We start from the raw sequence: 18,779 nt of genomic DNA, 5'->3' as shown, positions 1-18,779 counted from the left end.
ATTTTGATTTTTCCTATTTCAGCTCATAAAGAGTTCCGACGTTTCTTCTTCCTTTCTTTCTCGACTAAATATTTTCTTGTTTTGGTTAACACAGATGCAGGGCAAATTGACAAATAAAGGTATCTTTTCCTGTCGTGCTTTTCTTACCATTTCTTAATTGAGAATCCAGCATTTACAAGCTTAAATTGAAGGACTAATTTGTCACTGATAGTAATTAGATACTGCATAAGCACACGGTTAGTTGGTTGATTGTAGACAATATATTGTCACGTTCCGTTCTGTTCGACTTACTTTTGCTTACCAGATGGGCGCTAGATGGCCTTGTGTCGCTTGGCGTCCTTAGATTTAGTCCAGATCTTTCTTCACTTCTCGTCTGCTGAGCACGCTGAGTGGATGCTAGTTCTCTCTTTTCCTGTGTGTATGTTAATCTCTTGCTTGTGTGCGTGTTAGTTCTAGCTTGTGTGTGAATGTGTTAGTTCCATTAGGGCACCATTGGTTAGGTTAGTGTAGTGTTTAAGACAAATAGTGTAGTTAGCCAATGGTGAAGGCCACCGTCTTGTTCTGTACCGTGTCGTTGGCCAGCATTACGGTGCTTTTTACAAGTGGTTTTCATCAACGAGTGAACTAACTAGATTGCCCGTGACAATGGTGGAGATGCAGGGTACAGTTACACTCGTTGATTGAGAACAATTTACATTTTGATTTTGTGTGTGTGAAACAAACCTTGGACAAATTTGTGTTGGAAGATTGAGGCGTCCCATAGTCAACGTTTATGTTACGTTGCATCGTTCGCCCGTTCAACATCAACGCTTCGCTTCTTTTTGTGGTCACGTATCGTTCCAAATTGTTTGTGTGACACGATTATCTGTTTCTTTTTTATTTTGTAGGTTTATCATCGTGGAAATTTTTATTGATTGGAATTTGGAATCGACGTAGTATCGACGTTGAGTACGTTGGCGTGGCGTGGGTGCTGAGTCATCCAACGGAGATGAGCCATCCAACATTTTTTCCATTTACGTCTTGCCGACGTTGGTCTTGTGTGGCGAGCGGAGAATTTTTGATTCATAACTTTTTTTGATATTTGTTTATTAATTCTCTTTTGCTTTTTATTTAGATTTGAGTTGAAGATTATTGGCTTTTGGGTTTTTGGATAATCCCGTTTTGATTTGTTTGTGATCCAGACCCAAGGGCTGGTAAGTTGTGTTCCCTAACCCTCATAGACTTTTTCTTACAGGTACTTGAGGCTTGATAGCCGTTTTGATTGAGAGTGAGAGAGCATTGGCTCCTGTTTGTTTGTGAGTCTTGGACTCTTTTCTTGTTGATGGCCACTTGTTGAATACCCACCACAAAACTTATTAATTGCGAGTAGCTCCCTCCCTATTTTCGACTATTAGTTGGGATTGGAATTGGTGGCGAATATTTGTCAAATTTCCTTTGCTACAGTAAACGATTAACATGGCTGATCGGGACCAAGCGGGTCACGGGGAATTTGTGCTACCAGATACAGATGGCGTTTTTACGAAACGTGAAACGAAACGAAACGGCACCTGTATGCGGCGGCTCTTTTATGAACCATAGCGGCAAATAATTTTTTTCTGTGAACTTTCTCATTAAATAACTAAAGAGCTATTAAATATTTTTAAAAACGACTTTTACAGTTAGGAAAATTTTTATCTTAACTAAAAATGTACAAAAGATCAAAATTTTAGGACAACTACATGACTAGATATAATGAGTTTACGGAGGGACTATCCGACATAAGGTCCCTTGTAAACTCCTTTTGGTGATTTTATAAAAATTGAGGCATAGTCCCTCATAGTATATTTAATTACTAAAAAATCGTTAAAGCTAGAAGATTCAAAATTTGAACCCTGATAAATAAAAAGACGGGGAACATTTATTAGCTGTCAAAAAAAATTTATTTCTATTTCTTAGCACAATTATAACACATTTTCTAATGTTTACATTTTGTTTTATATTTTTGTTATAGCAAAAATAATTATTTTTGATGAGGGTTTTTACAAGAAATATAAAATCATAGTAAAAACAAAGCTCATGAAAAAAATTCTGTGTTGCAATTTGTTCACGGTCAAAAATTATCTTGACTCCACTATAAAGAAACTTTCACGGATGACTATAAAAAAAGGGAGGAGGATATAACATCTTGTCGGCAGAAGTTCACCTCCCTTTCAAGAGGGGGTTAAACCGTTAAAGCACTTAGAAATGAAAATCGACAACAATTGCAGTAATATCAGAGCGAAATAAAAAAGGGGGACAAAACAAAAATGAAAAAGAGTTAAAAAAAGTCCCTTTCATTTCTTCTTTTCAGGAGGTCATTATTTGTCATTTGATGATATTCAAGCGAGAGAGAAAATGTTAGAAAATGAGATCCAATAGAAACCGAAGAAGAGAAAAACACCTCCAAGACTATAAGCAGCCCCATAAATCCAATTTCCCTGAGAAGGGAAGGCTTACCGCCTTTTTGGCCGAGAAATTTAGAGAAAAAAGGTTCAGACAGTCCTCCAAATACTATTAACCTTAAGAGGTCCCTGGGGAATTGGGCGGGGGGCGACGAAAATGGTTTTTCATACTTTCACGCTCTCGTTATCCACCGATCACGACACGACCTATCTCATTCCAAGTAGAATGACTTTTTACATATACTATGATTAAATTTTACAACAATTAACAAAATAAACGGGAGATTGGAAGCAAAAAGGGGTAGAAAGAGGGAAAACTTCAAAAATAGATTGCACATACGATTCCACAAGATTAAAGGGTCCAATCAGTTCTAATGGAAAGAAGAACTTTCCATTTAACCGAAAAGACTAAATTTGCGTTGTGGTTTTTCTTATTCTCGAGATATCTGCGAAAGAAAAACACACCCAGATTGACTTTTAGTTTATTGTTGACTAGTAGACGACAGCTCTCGCCCGTCTGCTTGTGGAACGTCAGGCTCAACTGTCAATCTAGGTTATTTAATTTGTCATATAATGTTGTGTAGCTATAACATGTAACGTCACCCAATTTAAGAAAAGATTTCGTCTCCCTATCTAAGAAAAGATTCTGTCTCCTAAGAGTAACAGGTGATTTATCAAATAATTCCCAGAATTCAAGAAATTTTTTTTATTGGTCTGTTTTTATTTGTTTACAGAGCAATTTAATAACAGATAGTCATGGAAGTCTGTTGTTTAATCCTCCGCTTCTTGATTTTGGAGACTGGTATTCATAGCAATTTATCGTTTGCTCATGCGAACCATTAATCCCAACAACAACAGAATTAACGAAAAGCCCATCAACATCCTTTAAATCTCTGGTTAATCTCTTCATTTCCACTGTTCATTTGTGGAGGATAACGTAAGTTTCAATCAACATCCTGTGAAGCAGACCATATTTTAATTTTTGAATCATATTTCAGGTACTTGACAGTCATCGAAAAATATTTATTTTGAAGTAGTTTTCCTTAGAAGAGAGGGGGGATATGTGAAAGACACCTTGTACATCCACACCACCAGGGGTTCATTCCCCTATCGAGTAACTTTAATTTAGCCATGGAGAAGACTCATCAAAACCTGTTTCATTTGATAATTTCTTGTTTTTATAGATACAAGCCCGTAGTCTTCCCAATCTTTTTTTTGCTAAGCCATTCGTGAACGTACGCACTGCGGGCAATACAACTTTTTCCCCACTAATTCATCTCGTTTGCATCCGCACTACAGGTTTGTGTAGAATAGTCGTAATTAGCATTTCTTTGATGTCTCAATGATATAAATCACAGTAGCGCGTGCAATGCAACTAATGGGATGACATTTTTAGGTTCTAGAAATGTTTGGCAGTAGCTGAGACATCCATCTGGAAATACCGATTGTGGGGAGAGCAAGAAAACGAATCGCTCGACTGGTGGCTCATCCCACCACATTAAAATAAGGCTATTGCCAAAGTCAACTTTGTGGCCATGAGAGTGCTTAACGTCCCTGCTTTCGTAAGGTAGATGTCAAGCGAATAGGCATATTGTATTGATGTAGGCACAGTGGTACACTTGTCTAAATATATTGGATATATTTGCGTAGGATACGAACCAACTATACAGCTCATACTCACGGCTCACTGATGTTGCCCATCAGTCTGGAAGTGACTAGTCAGCCGTTACGTTTTTGCCCTCAGCAGTACCTACCTTGACTTTGGAGTAGTCGATGTCAACGATCCTCACAAAACGCTTAAAAGTTTTGTGATAAATTCTGGCAATCGACCCATCACCGTTTAGGTATTTCGACCACCCAATTCCCTGCGCCTTAATCATGTTTGAATAATATATTTTGAAATCCGGCCAAAAATATCGACATTCTCTCAATGATATAAAAACATTAGCTTGTGAATCTTTTATAACCTTTAAATTAATAAAACTTTAGCGATTAAACCGTGACGGCGGTGCCACTAAGCGAAGGATATTGTCGATCGAATTTAGTCCAATCATGGTCCCGCCATCTCTGACAACACCGACCTTGGTCGCCCTAGTTACATTTAATCGTGAGTTCTCCTTTTTAGAAATTTCTTTTTCGTGTTTGCTTATTTTCTTCTTAATTGTTCCAATACCTTCTAGTGTGAGTCAACTGGTGAGGCTGAAATTTATTTTGGTGTTTGAATATTTGAAACCTAGGTAATAGAGGACAGTGCACTCAATCTTTTGAGACTGAGTTTTCATTTTGGTGTTGAGTTTTAAGCCTGTGGTGTGACCGTAAAGTCTTGAAATCACAAAAATGATGGCAGAAAAAACTTCAAATGCTGATAACTTTTGAAATTTATTTTGGTGTTTGAATATTTGAAACCTAGGTAATAGAGGACAGTCCCCTCAATCTTTTGAGACTTAGTTTTCATTTTGGTGTTGAGTTTTAAGCCTGTGGTGTGACCTTAAAGTCTTGAAATCACAAAAATGATGGCAGAAAAAACTTCAAATGCTCATAACTTTTGAAATTTATTTTGGTGTTTGAATATTTGAAACCTAGGTAATAGAGGACAATCCCTTCAATCTTTTGAGACTTAGTTTTTATTTTGGTGTTGAGTTTTAAGCCTGTGGTGTGACCGTAAAGTCTTGAAATCACAAAAATGATGGCAGAAAAAACTTCAAATGCGCATAACTTTTGAAATTTATTTTGGTGTTTGAAGATTTGAAACCTAGGTAATAGAAGACAGTCCCCTCAATCTTTTGAGACTGAGTTTTCATTTTGGTGTTGAGTTTTAAGCCTGTGGTGTGACCGTAAAGTCTTGAAATCACAAAAATGATGGCAGAAAAAACTTCAAATGCTCATAACTTTTGAAATTTATTTTGGTGTTTGAATATTTGAAACCTAGGTAATAGAAGACAGTCCCCTCAATCTTTTGAGACTTAGTTTTTATTTTGGTGTTGAGTTTTAAGCCTGTGGTGTGACCGTAAAGTCTTGAATTCACAAAAATGATGGCAGAAAACACTTCAAATGCTCATAACTTTTGAAATTTATTTTGGTGTTTGAATATTTGAAACCTAGGTAATAGAGGACAGTCCCTTCAATCTTTTGAGACTTAGTTTTCATTTTGGTCTTGAGTTTTAAGCCTCTTGTGTGACCGTAAAGTCTTGAAATCACAAAAATGATGGCAGAAAAAACTTCAAATGCTCATAACTTTTGAAATTTATTTTGGTGTTTGAATATTTGAAACCTAGGTAATAGAGGACAGTCCCCTCAATCTTTTGAGACTTAGTTTTCATTTTGGTGTTGAGTTAAGCCTGTGGTGTGACCGTAAAGTCTTGAAATCACAAAAATGATGGTAGAAAAAACTTCAAATGCTCATAACTTTTGAAATTTATTTTGGTGTTTGAATATTTGAAACCTAGGTAATAGAGGACAGTCCCCTCAATCTTTTGAGACTTAGTTTTCATTTTGGTGTTGAGTTTTAAGCCTGTGGTGTGACCGTAAAGTCTTGAAATCACAAAAATGATGGCAGAAAAAACTTCAAATGCTCATAACTTTTGAAATTTATTTTGGTGTTTGAATATTTGAAACCTAGGTAATAGAGGACAGTCCCCTCAATCTTTTGAGACTTAGTTTTCATTTTGGTGTTGAGTTTAAGCCTGTGGTGTGACCGTAAAGTCTTGAAATCACAAAAATGATGGCAGAAAAAACTTCAAATGCTCATAACTTTTGAAATTTATTTTGGTGTTTGAATATTTGAAGCCTAGGTAATAGAGGACAGTCCCCTCAATCTTTTGAGACTTAGTTTTTATTTTGGTGTTGAGTTTTAAGCCTGTGGTGTGACCGTAAAGTCTTGAAATCACAAAAATGATGGCAGAAAAAACTTCAAATGCTCATAACTTTTGAAATTTATTTTGGTGTTTGAATATTTGAAACCTAGGTAATAGAAGACAGTCCCCTCAATCTTTTGAGACTGAGTTTTCATTTTGGTGTTGAGTTTTAAGCCTGTGGTGTGACCGTAAAGTCTTGAAATCACAAAAATGATGGCAGAAAAAACTTCAAATGCTCATAACTTTTGAAATTTATTTTGGTGTTTGAATATTTGAAACCTAGGTAATAGAGGACAGTCCCCTCAATCTTTTGAGACTTAGTTTTCATTTTGGTGTTGAGTTTTAAGCCTGTGGTGTGACCGTAAAGTCTTGAAATCACAAAAATGATGGCAGAAAAAACTGCAAAAAAATGCATCCAATTATTCGACCTCTCCAACTATTCTGATAGTTTGCCAACCGAGGCAAAAGAACGCTATCTTTCGAAGTTGGTAATTTAAAACGTAATTTATACTTTGTGTAAAATTTCTCCTATACTTGCTTATGTGATGTATTTTTATGTTTTACAGACATGCATCTTATGCCAGAATGATCGGTCAAATGGCCCAATGTAAATTTGCTGCCACAAAAGCCTTGAGGTGCTGTAAAATGAACACTGCAGAGGATTATCACTATCATGACCTTTACAACCAGATTGCAGAAGTAATCGTTTTAGCTCAAAAAGACATTGAAGCAACAAAGAAGGAGTTACAAGAAGCAAGACAGATTCGTAGGAATAAAATGGAATCTGATGCTTTGGCTGTCATTATTCAAACACAGCGTGATCGAAAGAGCAACCAAGACAAATTATCACTATTGCGACAGGAACTGGAAGCCTCAGAATGTGAATGTCAGAAATGGGAGAAAAAAGAGCTAAATTAGAACAAAGATGCAAACAATTTCACTTACTCATTTCAACTGTCCAAGGTTCAAGGTTCTCAACGATGATGAAGCATCCTAATTGTTTATTTTGTATTAATCCATATTCTCTATTTTTGAATAATAATGCTAACAAATACAAATCATTTGAAACACCAAAAAAATCTATGTATGAATAAACTATCCAAACAATACATATACAACTTGGAATGCCATAGAAGAATGCTTTAAAAAACACCATCAGTTCTTCTTTAGAGGTCGAATAGATGGATTACAGCATTTTCCACCAATACCTCGTCACAAATGACAATCTAAATAATAAGGAAAAATCAATTACCAAGTTTTCAGTGGGAAAATGTTAAAAATTATAAGTAAACTATACATGTTTGGGTCCTACATATGTAAACAATGCCCATATGCCCTGTACAAAACATTTAATTATTATGACTTCCACTACTTCAATAGTGGAAAACTTACATGCTACGGATTACCTGAATGATGTAGTATTTTTCTTTATTTTTCTTTGGTCGAAGTTGTTATCCAGCTAAGAGAAAAAGCACTTTGAAAAAATACTTCCATAAGAGCCCGTGTAAAAAAAGGGTGTGGTTTTATTAAGATGGCGGATTGCAGCATTGTCGGACTACACGAATCCTTCTATCCGCACGGTGCAAGAGGTCTATTGCAAGGTCCTTTTCTCATTTATTTTTACACTATTTTCTCAAATATATTTCCTGTTCTTGTCAATTTTATGTTATCTTTTCTATTTCATTGTTTTCCTTCGTTTAATTATAAAAATACTTCACTTTTTTTCTCCCATTTTCTTTTCTTCTCCGTCTTTTCCCCATTTTTATTACTATTTCTATGCTATTTATCTTATTTTAGTTTTTATTTTATTTTCCAGCCTTTCAATTGCAACCTAATCTAACCCAAGTTATTTGTTTTATGTGTTTTGATCTTAGTCTCTCTTTGGAAATTTTTTCGCTCCTCCATTATTTTTTTTACAGTTATTTTTTTTTTCGTTTTTTTTGTTGTTATTTTTAGTTATTCTAAATTTTTTCGTTTTGCATGTTCGTTTTTCATGAGTTTCTTCTTTAGGCCTACTTCCAAGTTCTTGTCCATTTACCTCGATTTTTTCTTATCTTTTTCGTTTTATTTGTCCGTCTCCACTTATTGTTTTTCTGTTTATCTTTTTTTTCCAATTTCAATTCATTGTTTTGTTTTCATTTTCTTTTCCTGCTGTTTATTGTTTTGTTTTCGTTCATGTTGTATCATTGATTATTGTGTGAGAATACTTATGCTACAAGTCATGCTGCTTCCTCGACTCCAAGTCATCGTTCCGGAAATTTTTGAGGTCACTGTGTGTAATTGCAGTGAGCCTCTACGAACAGGGATCTCCCGTCCTAAATTTTTGCAGAGAACAGGTTTAAGTTCTACTATATTTTATGTGCACGCTGGAAACAACCAAAACACATTACTGTTCGTTTTTCGGCTAAAGAGTGATCGGTCAGCATAAGTTGGTTGTGATGTGCCTACTTGTGGAAAAAGAAATTCTTCTAGTACTTTCTTCAAATCTCTCCAACTGTTGAAACCAGTTCAGAACAACGACGTTATTGCAAACATGCAGTTTTAAAGATCAGCTGATCGATTTTTCTAATGATCCAGTGTAAGTGATTGAAACTTTGCGGTGCTATTCGCGAAAAGCGATGCACGAAGGGTTAATTTCAACCCCGTAGTACAACGGGTGGCTGGCCGCGTCAATGGTTCGCCTACCAAAATGTACTAAATTAACCGCATATTGGAAGACTAATGAAACCCTGTTGCTACAAAAAAAGTGGTTCCGTTTTAGCCCTTTCGTGCAAAAGCAAAGGAATTCGATTTCAGTGTTGACCTGTCGGCTTGCGGGCCACAATCAAAATATAAAAACTTTACTAACAATCGGGATGGATGGGAGCTAGTGCTGTTCGATCCTTGCTACTGGACGATCATTCGTCCGGGAATTTCAGCTCGTCCCATGTGCCACGGACGAATAACGTCTTGATAGAGGCGCAAGACATCCCGGAGTATCCGAAGTGGATTCAAAAATTTTAATTATATTTTATTCTTGTCACTATAATTGTTGCAATGTTGATTATTCTACGTGTTTGTATTGCTGCTGGTGGGTGTTGTAGTTTGTTTAAGTAGAATTGCCGTTCTTCGAAATCTCGTTCACACGCGCAACCTGCTTCCGACATGGAATTACGGGGCGTAATTCAACGGGGCCGGGAGTGATGTAACGGATCACGTTGCACCCAATTGTTAATTGATTAATGATGTCATTCTGACTCATATTTGTGAGCGTTGTGGGTGTCCTAAACGTGCCTTTATGAACGTTTAATGTCACGTATAAAGGATATACGATTCAAAGTACGTGACCCAAGTATTATTATATTTCCGCACCTGTCATCAGTTAGTTGTGCCATTTGTTGTTGTAGTCTCATTCAAGAAACGAGTTGCTGTTGATTGCTCTTCTTCCGTTGTCATTTGGGTATGTTCACACTTCCTTAAAAACCAATAATACACTATTCTACATGTGGGAAATCGCCTACTGGCATTTCACTTTTAATTATTAGAAGTGTAGAGTTCCTAAATATTTGTGAAAGTATTAAACCTTTACAAATGTTTCAACAGAACTTTTTCGAACTAGTTCGAAACCTACTTGAAAATCAAAATGGACACATCAGATGATGATTGGAGAGTTTTGCAATTCATCTTTCTTGCAGCAGTGATATCGGAATCGATAACTGAATTGGAGGAAATACTTGCCACTCAAGGACCAGAAATCACAAAAGTACTAGCCACGTCAGTCGACGAGCATGGAACTTCCCCCATGATGATGACCGCAATTCGGCACGAGTGTTATAAAGTCGTCGCATTTCTGATAGCCAATTTCGGAGTCGATGTTACGGGATGTCACGGGACATTTGAGTGGAATGGAACAAAGTATTGCAATGTCTCACCTTTGTGCGCAGCCATCATAAGTCGCCAGCTGGGCATAATATCTCAGTTTATCACCATCCAACACGGACAGTTGGATAAGGTCATCGCCGACATGGAGGGAATCAAGTCGAGTTCGATCAGTCGAGAGGATAAAATCGAAGTGCTGGAATTGATGGGAGCCGCCTACGTTTTCTACAACAGGGATTCCTCGAAGTACGCCATTTTCATCTGGAAAGAAGCCATGAGACTTCGTCATTCGACCGTCGATGGAGAACCGGTGATCCCCAAAGTAATTCCCCCTCAGTCCTCGTATCTTTTTGCCAAGGCGATGGGCTTCACTTCCGAATTCACGACTCTGGAACACCTCGACCAACTGGAAGCACAGCTTAACTTTGTCGTCCCTGAAATGAATCTCGACACTCAGGCCTTGTTAGTCAGTCAGAGGATGCTGCATCAATCCGATCCTGAGCAACATAAATATATCCTCGCCCACATGTGCGAATACGCCGGTGCATTCCACCATGAAAGGCAGTTCAATCGAGCCATCAGCATCGGCATGTACATGATGGGTCAGTTCCAAGGACTCGAAAAAGAATGGGACGATCCATTTGTCAACAGTATGATCACCAAAGTAATTAAAATCATGGTTGGAAGTTTCATCGAGCTCATGGACCTGCCGAGCTCCGACAGAGAAGAGTTCACCTTCGCCAATATTATGACCGTAATGGAATATTCCTTGGAACATCATGTGAAGCTGGACTACTATATCGGAAACGAATGGACTGGTGGAGTCGAATGGTTGATTATCGACCAGATCGACATTTTGACTGAACTCCTTCCAACACTGAATGAACAAGAACTTCACCGATTCAAGCGGACTCTCTACAATTTCATTGGAGACGACTACAGATTTAAAATAGTCGAAAAGGGCAATCTCCTCCATCTTGCCTGCTGCTCCTACACAATTATAACGAAACTCTTTCCCCTAAACGTCATGAAATTGTTACTGGAACTCGGAGTCGACCCAAGTGCCACCTCGTCCAACGGAATGACGGCCCTTCACGTGCTGGCCAGTATTGAATGGGAGCGCTGGTCGATCAACACCATAGACGCCATCCAGTTACAGTTGTTGGACTCGGATGCTCATATCGACCAGCCCGATGATGTGGGCATAACACCTTTGGACCTCTTTAAACTAAAGGAAAAAGAACTGGCTGAAAACGGGATCTCAAATGTTTACCTTGGGGCCGTTCACATATGACGTCACGGACTTTTTGACGATTTTACACCCCCCCCCCTCCCCCCTTTGTCACAATTCATCACAGTAGGTATACCCCCCCTCTAATATGACGTCACAAAGTCAGATACCCCCCTCCCTTTTTAAAAATTGTTTGAGCCCCTAAAAATTCTTTATTTTCTGTATTTTCTGTAGTTTTTAATACAGAACACAATGTTGTTCATTATTTTCTTAATTGGTCAAGCAAACGAGGTGCTTTGCTCTAACGATCCAAAAAACTAAAAGAAATTTAGGAAGTTGCCAACATATCCCACTTGGTGGCGCTTGTGTAGTGCCTTGTGACGTCCCACTGTGAATACCCCCCCTACCCCCCCTCGTCACAATTCGTCATACAAGGTGCACCCCCCTCCCCCCCCTCGGCCCGTGACGTCATATGTGAACGGCCCCCTTCAAAGACTGATTCATAAAGTGCGGCCCCTCACATGTTTAGCTGCCCAAGTCGTGAGCCGTCATGGAATCCCATTCGACGACCTGCCGTCCAGTTTAATTTCGTTTGTCAACCGTCACTCATTCTTAAATTGGAATAATTGATTGGAATGTAATGCAAATTGTCTTGGTTAAATCATCATTAATAAACTTGTTTTCTGATCAATTTCTTGTGTTAATTTTTTGCGTGTAAAAGGGGAGAGAATGGACGACCTTCGGGAATGACGAGGTTGATTTAAATTTCTTCGGTTGAACGGAATAGAAATATTTGCGGTGGACTTTCGCTTTTCTGTCTTCCGCCAAAGTTAAAGGATTGGTTCTTCATCGTTAACCGCTAGATGGCATATACCTCCTTTCTTCTCGCTACTTCCACAGAAAAAATGTAGTTTCAAGTTTTGAACGTGAACGCTAACGATATCATTGAAAATCGGCTTGTCGACTTTTTTACCAATTAGACAGATACCAAATAAGATTTATACAAGAAAGTAAGGATAACTTATTCTTGAAATGGCATTTTCTAGTGGAAGTCTTTTCCAACCAGCCCAGTCTACTACATCCAACACAGGTAATACACACAAACTAGTGTCAACTCCAGCATTACTATATATTTGAATGATAATTATCTAAGTGAAATCATTTTGCCTTCGTTGTTGAACATGCTACAATGCATGGCTTTTTCATTTATTTTCTGTTTATTAGTTTTTCTTGAGATTACATTTTCTAGTCCAACCAAATGCTGCAATCATTTTTGTTCAAGCACAACACTGATTGAGAATTGTTCATTATTTTATCATAGAAATAGGAGATAACAAATAAAATTTTATAGAATTAAACTTATGTGTTGCAATGCATTTGACTCATTTTCACTTCTAGGAGGGCTGTTTGGAGGTACTGGTCAGACTGGTACTACTCCATTTGGAGGCTTTGGTGTGCAGCAAGTTAGCACAGCAAATCAGTCCTTTTCATTTGGAACTCCTCAAAATTCTGCTTCAACATCAGGATTTGGCTCTCAACAAACTAACACCACTGCAACAGTACCTTCTTTTGGTTTTGGCAGTACCCAACCTACTTCAGGTGCTCCAGCGTTTGGATTTGGTACCACCCAAACTAGCACAGCTGCTCCATCGTTTGGATTTGGTGCAACACAAACAAATACCACTACACCTGCTTTCGGATTCGGTGGAACTAATACTGGTGGAGCTCCATCATTCAGCTTTGGGCAGCCACAGACAAGCAACGCTGGATTCGGTTTTGGCACTGGAGCCCCTGCTGTCTCATCGTCGTCCGGACTTTTTTCTGGAACAGGTAATATTTTTTTATGGAATGACTTGGAACGAATTATTTGACTACTTTTCTGTATTAGGATTTGGATCTTTTGGAACATCTCTGGGAGGAACCGGGATAACAACACCAGCTTCTAGTAGCTTTTCTTTGGGAACTACATTTGGAAGTACAGCCCCAACAACAGGCCTGTTTGGTCAACAACAACAACAAACGTTTGCTCCTGCTCAGCAAGCCGGTACTGTTGTCGAATCTGTTCTCTCATCCGTACTTTACTGTAACATTTACGGTGATGAGCGCGATGCAATCTTGGCTCGTTGGAATCTCCTTCAAGCAGCTTGGGGAACCGGAAAAGGTTTGACTCCACCTTAATTGCGGTTCAATTTAAATATTAGAATGTCTTCATTTTACTCACATTGTTATTGGTGTCTAGGATTTTACTCTGGCACGGCTAGTGCTATCCAATATACTGCAGAGAATTCATTGTGTCGCTTTAAAGCCATTGGCTACAGCAAACTACCACAAGGAAAGAATGAAGATGGAATAATTGTTTTGCTGTTTAACAAACCCGAAACAGATATTCGGTAGATAAAATTATAAAAACCGTAATTGCATATAGATTTATTTATGGATTCAATTTGCAGGCGAGACCAAGCTCAGTTAGTCAGTGTGATAACTACGGCGCTGGGCAATAAACCCAATCTGAATGTGTCCGTCGAGGGCGTGTCTGGCCTAGACACAAATAAGACAGAGGTTTTGATTTGTGTTCAAGAACGCTCAGCAACTGGCGCAATTCATAAAGTGCCTGCCATTGAATTGTCTAACTTCCTTTGGAATCAACAACCATCTGGGATGATGCAGTCGGCTCGTGGTCAGCTCAGCGCACTTGGAGTCGTTTCGTGTGTTCCTAGAGTCCGACCATCACCCGAACAATTGCGCGAATATCTAGCATCGCCTCCAGCTGGGATTGACGCTCGCATTTGGAAACAAGCTCAATCAGAAAATCCTGATCACGATAACTTCATACCCATACCACTGATCGGATTTGGTGACCTTGTTCGTCATTTACACCTACAGGTTCGCATTTCTATATTTAACTTATTCACACTACGCAAATAGTTGAGTTGAAAAAAATAAATCATTGCAGGAGAAAGAGACTCGACGACACCAAGGAACCCTGGACAAGTTAGCTGAGGAATTAGCAAGCCTGCAATCTCGTGCATCAGAAACATCGGTTGCGCTAAGTGAACAGCGACGACGATACATCGACTTGCAACATCGAATCCTCAAAGTTCTTATAAAGCAAGAATGTTCTCGGAAAGAAGGTTTTGCTCTACAGCCAGAAGAGGAACGTTTGCGGGTGCAGCTAGAGTCTGTGCACAATGAACTAAGCATCCCTACGCAATTTCGAGTAACATATATATTTTTCTAATTAAATGTTAAGTTTATAGAATAATGTTTTACACTGTCAACATCAGGGTCGCTTAAACGAATTGCTTTCGCAAATAAGAATGCGCCAATCTGCCTTTACGCCAGCGGAACGAATGACTGAGAGGTACAACATTGAACCAAATGTTTTGGATGATCTGAAACAAGTAAGGAAGTTGTCACAATTTTTAAAGTTAATTTGTTAGCTTTGTCTCATTTTGAATGATCTCGTTCCTATAGGTCCTTAAGTCACAGCAAGAAGGAATGGCTCAGTTAATGAATGTATTGAAAGAAGATTTTAATGATTTGCTTGTTTTAGATAATGCTTTGAAACACTAAAATAGCGACCGAAAATATTCTTCATCAACTAAGTACGAATTTTACTGTTTTCAAGGGTCTAATACACGGAAAAAAAATTTCATTAAAAAAAAATCTTTAGATTCATATCATAATTGAAAATTAGTAGATCGTATTTGATTTTTTACTTTCGTAAGAATATTAGCCAATTTCTCGTACTCGTACTCGTTTATTAGATAATATAGCGTGTTACAATCAATAGTTCATTACATTACACATTGGGTAATACAAACCGCGATTACAATACAAAGAAGTTAAACTTTTACGTAAACAGCAAATAATCGTGACAAAATATTGCTGTCCGATAGTATACTAATTATTTCTCGAAATGGAAATTTACGAGATAGGCAATTTCGATGGTTTAGTTCACGGTCGTGTCCCCTACACTTCACTTTGAATGGATTGTGGGTTGTCAAAACTTTGTTTAGTCGTGGTACTACAGTCAGGAACTTTAACAGTTTGACTTTTACGCTTTTTAAAAAAATAAAAAGCCAAAACAACCAGCACAATAAAAAGGATTAATAGGACACCCAAAACTATATATATGGTGTAGGAATGCGCCTCTTCATCATCAGTTCTAGGTTTGAAAATTTCCTCCGTCACTGATTCGCCATCAGTTTTACTGCTTGGCGTCGCAATATCTGGTTGTCCAGAATACGGAAAACCAGTTTCTTCCTCACAGTCATTGAAATTCATTTGGAGAATGGATTGTGCTGCCATTTGTTGGCGACAGTTTGTGTTATTTGCGTTTTCAAGTATAAATTTCCTGTTAACGATTTTCCCTTGTGGATTTTCAGTCCGCTTTAAGTTATCAAAGCGGCAAAGTGCTTGCTTTACATGCTGGTCATTGCAATTGAAATTGTTATCGCCAGAAATGTCCACATTCAATAGCGACGGAAAGGGTAAGGGACCAGACGGAGAAGTTACGTCGATTCTTTCGGGTATCCAATTCAAATTGTCAATGTTGCAATCTCTTGCCGTCAGCGTGCGTAATTTTTGCAACTTGATTCTGATGTCTTGATTTCCTAGAATCGACTGAGCGAGTAAGGCGCTGCCTGTCAAATCAAGTGTCCTCAAATTTGAGCAGCTATTAAAAAAGTAAGGGGAGAGAGTAGTCTCCACATAAACCTCCTTCAACCCAAGTGTTTCAAGTTCACTGAATTGAGCCAAAACTTCTAAAGAAACCAGGTCGCATCTTTCAATTCTCAGCTTTTGGAGTTTTGTACAACCGCCGATGCTTCTCAGGTGTTCGACAGCCAATTTTTCATTCCTAGATTTTTGTCCTTTTATTGTAAATTCCTGTAGGCTGACCAATTGATGGAATCCTTAAAATACCGTAAATAAATATATAGTAAAAAATTTAAATTTTCAAACGAACACAATATACATAAGGAAAAACCGAAAAACAATATGAAGTCAAAACGTATAAACTATACTACTGCACTCGCCATACAATAATATATTTTTTTAAATTTGCAATTCTAATTGGTATTCTGATAAATCTGTCGCTTATAGTTTAATTTATATATTTTTTTCAATTTTTTACAAAAAAAACTATTTTCTCAATCTTTCTCTTTCCGTTTTTTCTCCCCAATTACCGGACATTCCAGCATGCACATATAAATCAATAGAGGTCAAAATTATTTACCTGCATCTGCATGTATCAGGCGAACTACTCCATCGTCCAAGCACAAAGAGTGAAGCTTGGAACAGCCCATTTCGGTAAATTTTAAACGGTTGATTCTGTTTTGGCAAAGGTTTAAATGCTGTAAGTTAGACAGCCTTACGCCGCTTTGAACTTCAGTTATCAAGTTGCTTTCCAAGTAAAGGTGAGTGAGAACCCTGGGAAGATTTGTTGGAAAGCTTGAAAGGTGGTTACCGCTTAGATCAAGAACATTAAGATGTTGAAGTTCTTGAAATAGGCCGCCGTCAAGATTCTCTAGATTGTTGTTGCTCAAATCTATTTTCACAATAGTATTGGCAAAAAGCCCAGGGGGAATGTACGCCAGGCGGTTTCCACTCAAGTTTATCTCCTTTAGACTAACAAGAGTACTGAAAGCGTCAGGTTCAATGTAAGATATATTACATTTAGCCATTTGCAGTCCAATGAGATTTAAATCAAGGTTAATAATCATTGATGAAGAAACCCGTCCTATGTTTGCCATGGTAATCGTTAAAGAGACAACCTGTAAAGGATAAAGGCGGTCAAATTTAGCACATTCAATACCTTTATGTTTTCTTCTCTATTCTACAAGCACATGCAAAAAAGATGACTTACCTCTTTATTCAAAGATTTTGCATTCGGCCAGTGGGTACAAAGGGCTGACGTGGACGTTGGGAATGCACAGTTCGTCTGGAACTTCGATGAACCTTTTGAACTCCCGTTGTCTTTAATTGTTTGCGATATTCCTACAGCGAATAAAGAGAATAGCAGATAGTACACGGCGAAAGCTTTCATTTTTGATTTCACGCAACACAAACACGAACTGAGACTGTCGAAAATAGTGTTTTTCTTTTATAGACGATTTTGGTGCGCAATAACTAGTTAATAAGATATGTTTTAGTTGCATCCGGACTCCGGAAGGACGCAACCACACCATTTCCGTTTGTTCCACCGTTTGTCTGACACTCTAGTTTCATCAGAATAACATGTCAAAGCAATTTCATGTGGTCTCTTACTAATTAGGTCGACTGATGTCACTTTGGTTACAAAGGTTCCGGTGAAGTAATATCTTAGAAACGAGATTATTTTATTGACTAAATAAGGCAGGCGGGTTGTATATTACTCGTACGATTATTAACAAATAAAGTAAAGGCGTAATTGTAACGAGTATGTCTTTTTATATTTCAGCACGCCAGGATTCACAATAGGATGACTTAAGTCTACATAACTAAACGGGCATTTTACTGAACTGATTTAAACACGAAGCAACTTGATATCGCAAACTATGAAATTGAGCTACGGGAATATGTACAGTTTTTTGATCCCCTGATTCTAAGTTGATTTCCATCAAAATCCAAGGCTCTAATATCCGGCTTACATCACTGATTTAAATAAGATCTGTTAATTTTTAGGTAATTATGCACATGCAGAAAATTCTTAGTTACCTAGTAGATATAGTGACATCAATTCTCCACTTGACATTATTAAGCTTAGGAAGTTTGGGTATGTTAGGAGCTGAAGTGGTTTTTAACTTAGTAATCTGTTCTGCTTGTTCAACTGCCATTCTAATTAATAAACATATTTAACAATTTTTAAATTATGCTGCACATATGAAAATATTATACCCAAACTGAATTAGTTCAGCAAGAACCAATTCTGGTGTAAATAATTTTTCAGGAATTTGAAAAACTGCCAGAGTTAGATTAAGAACTCCAGAGAATAGATTTTCAATCATAGTGAGTGGGAGGTATGAGTTTTTTAATAGAGCCTCCCATTCTTTGTGGCATATTTCTTCTCCTTTCCAGTATCGTACGGAAACTGTTATAAAATGTGTTTGATTAGTCTACGAAGGTTGCATTACAAGGAACAAAATTACAATCAATCAGTGTCTGAAGAATGAGTGGGTCAACAATCTTCGATTGCAGTTGTTTTGACAGCTGCTCGACGGATTTGGGAACTGTCACGAACAATAAGTTTGATGTAGAGTTCATTATTGGCGGAAAATGGTAGGAATACAAAATCGGGATTTTTTTTTATTAACGTGCTGCTTTCTAAGAAGACTCGATTGTTTGAATACATATGACACGGTAATAACAACAAGCAGACAACTAAAGGAAACTTCAAAATTATTTTGACTTCATTAAACGTTGTCAAATTTTCTA

The 18,779-nt window shown here is 37.8% G+C and overlaps 2 protein-coding genes and 2 long non-coding RNA genes across 10 annotated transcripts; 2 read left to right on the top strand and 2 right to left on the bottom strand.

Moving 5' to 3' along the window:
* The first annotated feature begins 364 nt into the window (after nt 1-364).
* Nucleotides 365-7,341, top strand: LOC124195569. 7 transcript variants are annotated; one of them, XR_006875281.1, is made up of 8 exons: nt 365-3,086; nt 3,155-3,357; nt 3,419-3,534; nt 3,605-3,719; nt 3,817-3,987; nt 4,071-4,264; nt 4,410-4,527; nt 4,601-4,850. It is a non-coding gene; the product is annotated as an uncharacterized LOC124195569 (long non-coding RNA). The 7 variants fall into 7 exon arrangements; XR_006875276.1 differs by lacking the exon at nt 4,601-4,850 and adding an exon at nt 6,841-7,341 and having other exon boundaries at nt 371-3,086; XR_006875280.1 differs by having other exon boundaries at nt 371-3,086; nt 4,658-4,671.
* On the bottom strand, nt 7,333-7,865 carry LOC124195575. The gene is made up of 3 exons (XR_006875290.1): nt 7,681-7,865; nt 7,572-7,610; nt 7,333-7,500 (listed from the first exon to the last, which is right to left on the bottom strand). It is a non-coding gene; the product is annotated as an uncharacterized LOC124195575 (long non-coding RNA).
* Nucleotides 7,866-12,224: 4,359 nt separating this feature from the next.
* On the top strand, nt 12,225-15,420 carry LOC124195557 (nuclear pore complex protein Nup54-like). The gene is made up of 8 exons (XM_046590037.1): nt 12,225-12,453; nt 12,762-13,193; nt 13,252-13,524; nt 13,603-13,753; nt 13,814-14,246; nt 14,317-14,580; nt 14,648-14,764; nt 14,838-15,420. The coding sequence occupies exons 1-8, from the start codon at nt 12,396-12,398 to the stop codon at nt 14,934-14,936; spliced, it is 1,827 nt and encodes a 608-aa protein (XP_046445993.1). The 5' UTR covers nt 12,225-12,395; the 3' UTR covers nt 14,937-15,420.
* LOC124195559 (toll-like receptor Tollo) lies at nt 15,104-17,468 on the bottom strand. The gene is made up of 3 exons (XM_046590039.1): nt 17,233-17,468; nt 16,603-17,140; nt 15,104-16,279 (listed from the first exon to the last, which is right to left on the bottom strand). Exons 1-3 carry the CDS (start codon nt 17,410-17,412, stop codon nt 15,336-15,338), a joined length of 1,662 nt encoding a protein of 553 aa, XP_046445995.1. The 5' UTR covers nt 17,413-17,468; the 3' UTR covers nt 15,104-15,335.
* Between the last annotated feature and the right edge of the window lie 1,311 nt (nt 17,469-18,779).

This window comes from Daphnia pulex, chromosome 6, assembly GCF_021134715.1.
Source record: "Daphnia pulex isolate KAP4 chromosome 6, ASM2113471v1".
In the NCBI taxonomy this organism is placed as follows: domain Eukaryota; kingdom Metazoa; phylum Arthropoda; class Branchiopoda; order Diplostraca; family Daphniidae; genus Daphnia; species Daphnia pulex.
The sequence above is the reverse complement of the archived record's forward strand: the minus strand, read 5'-3'. Positions and strand labels throughout refer to the sequence as shown.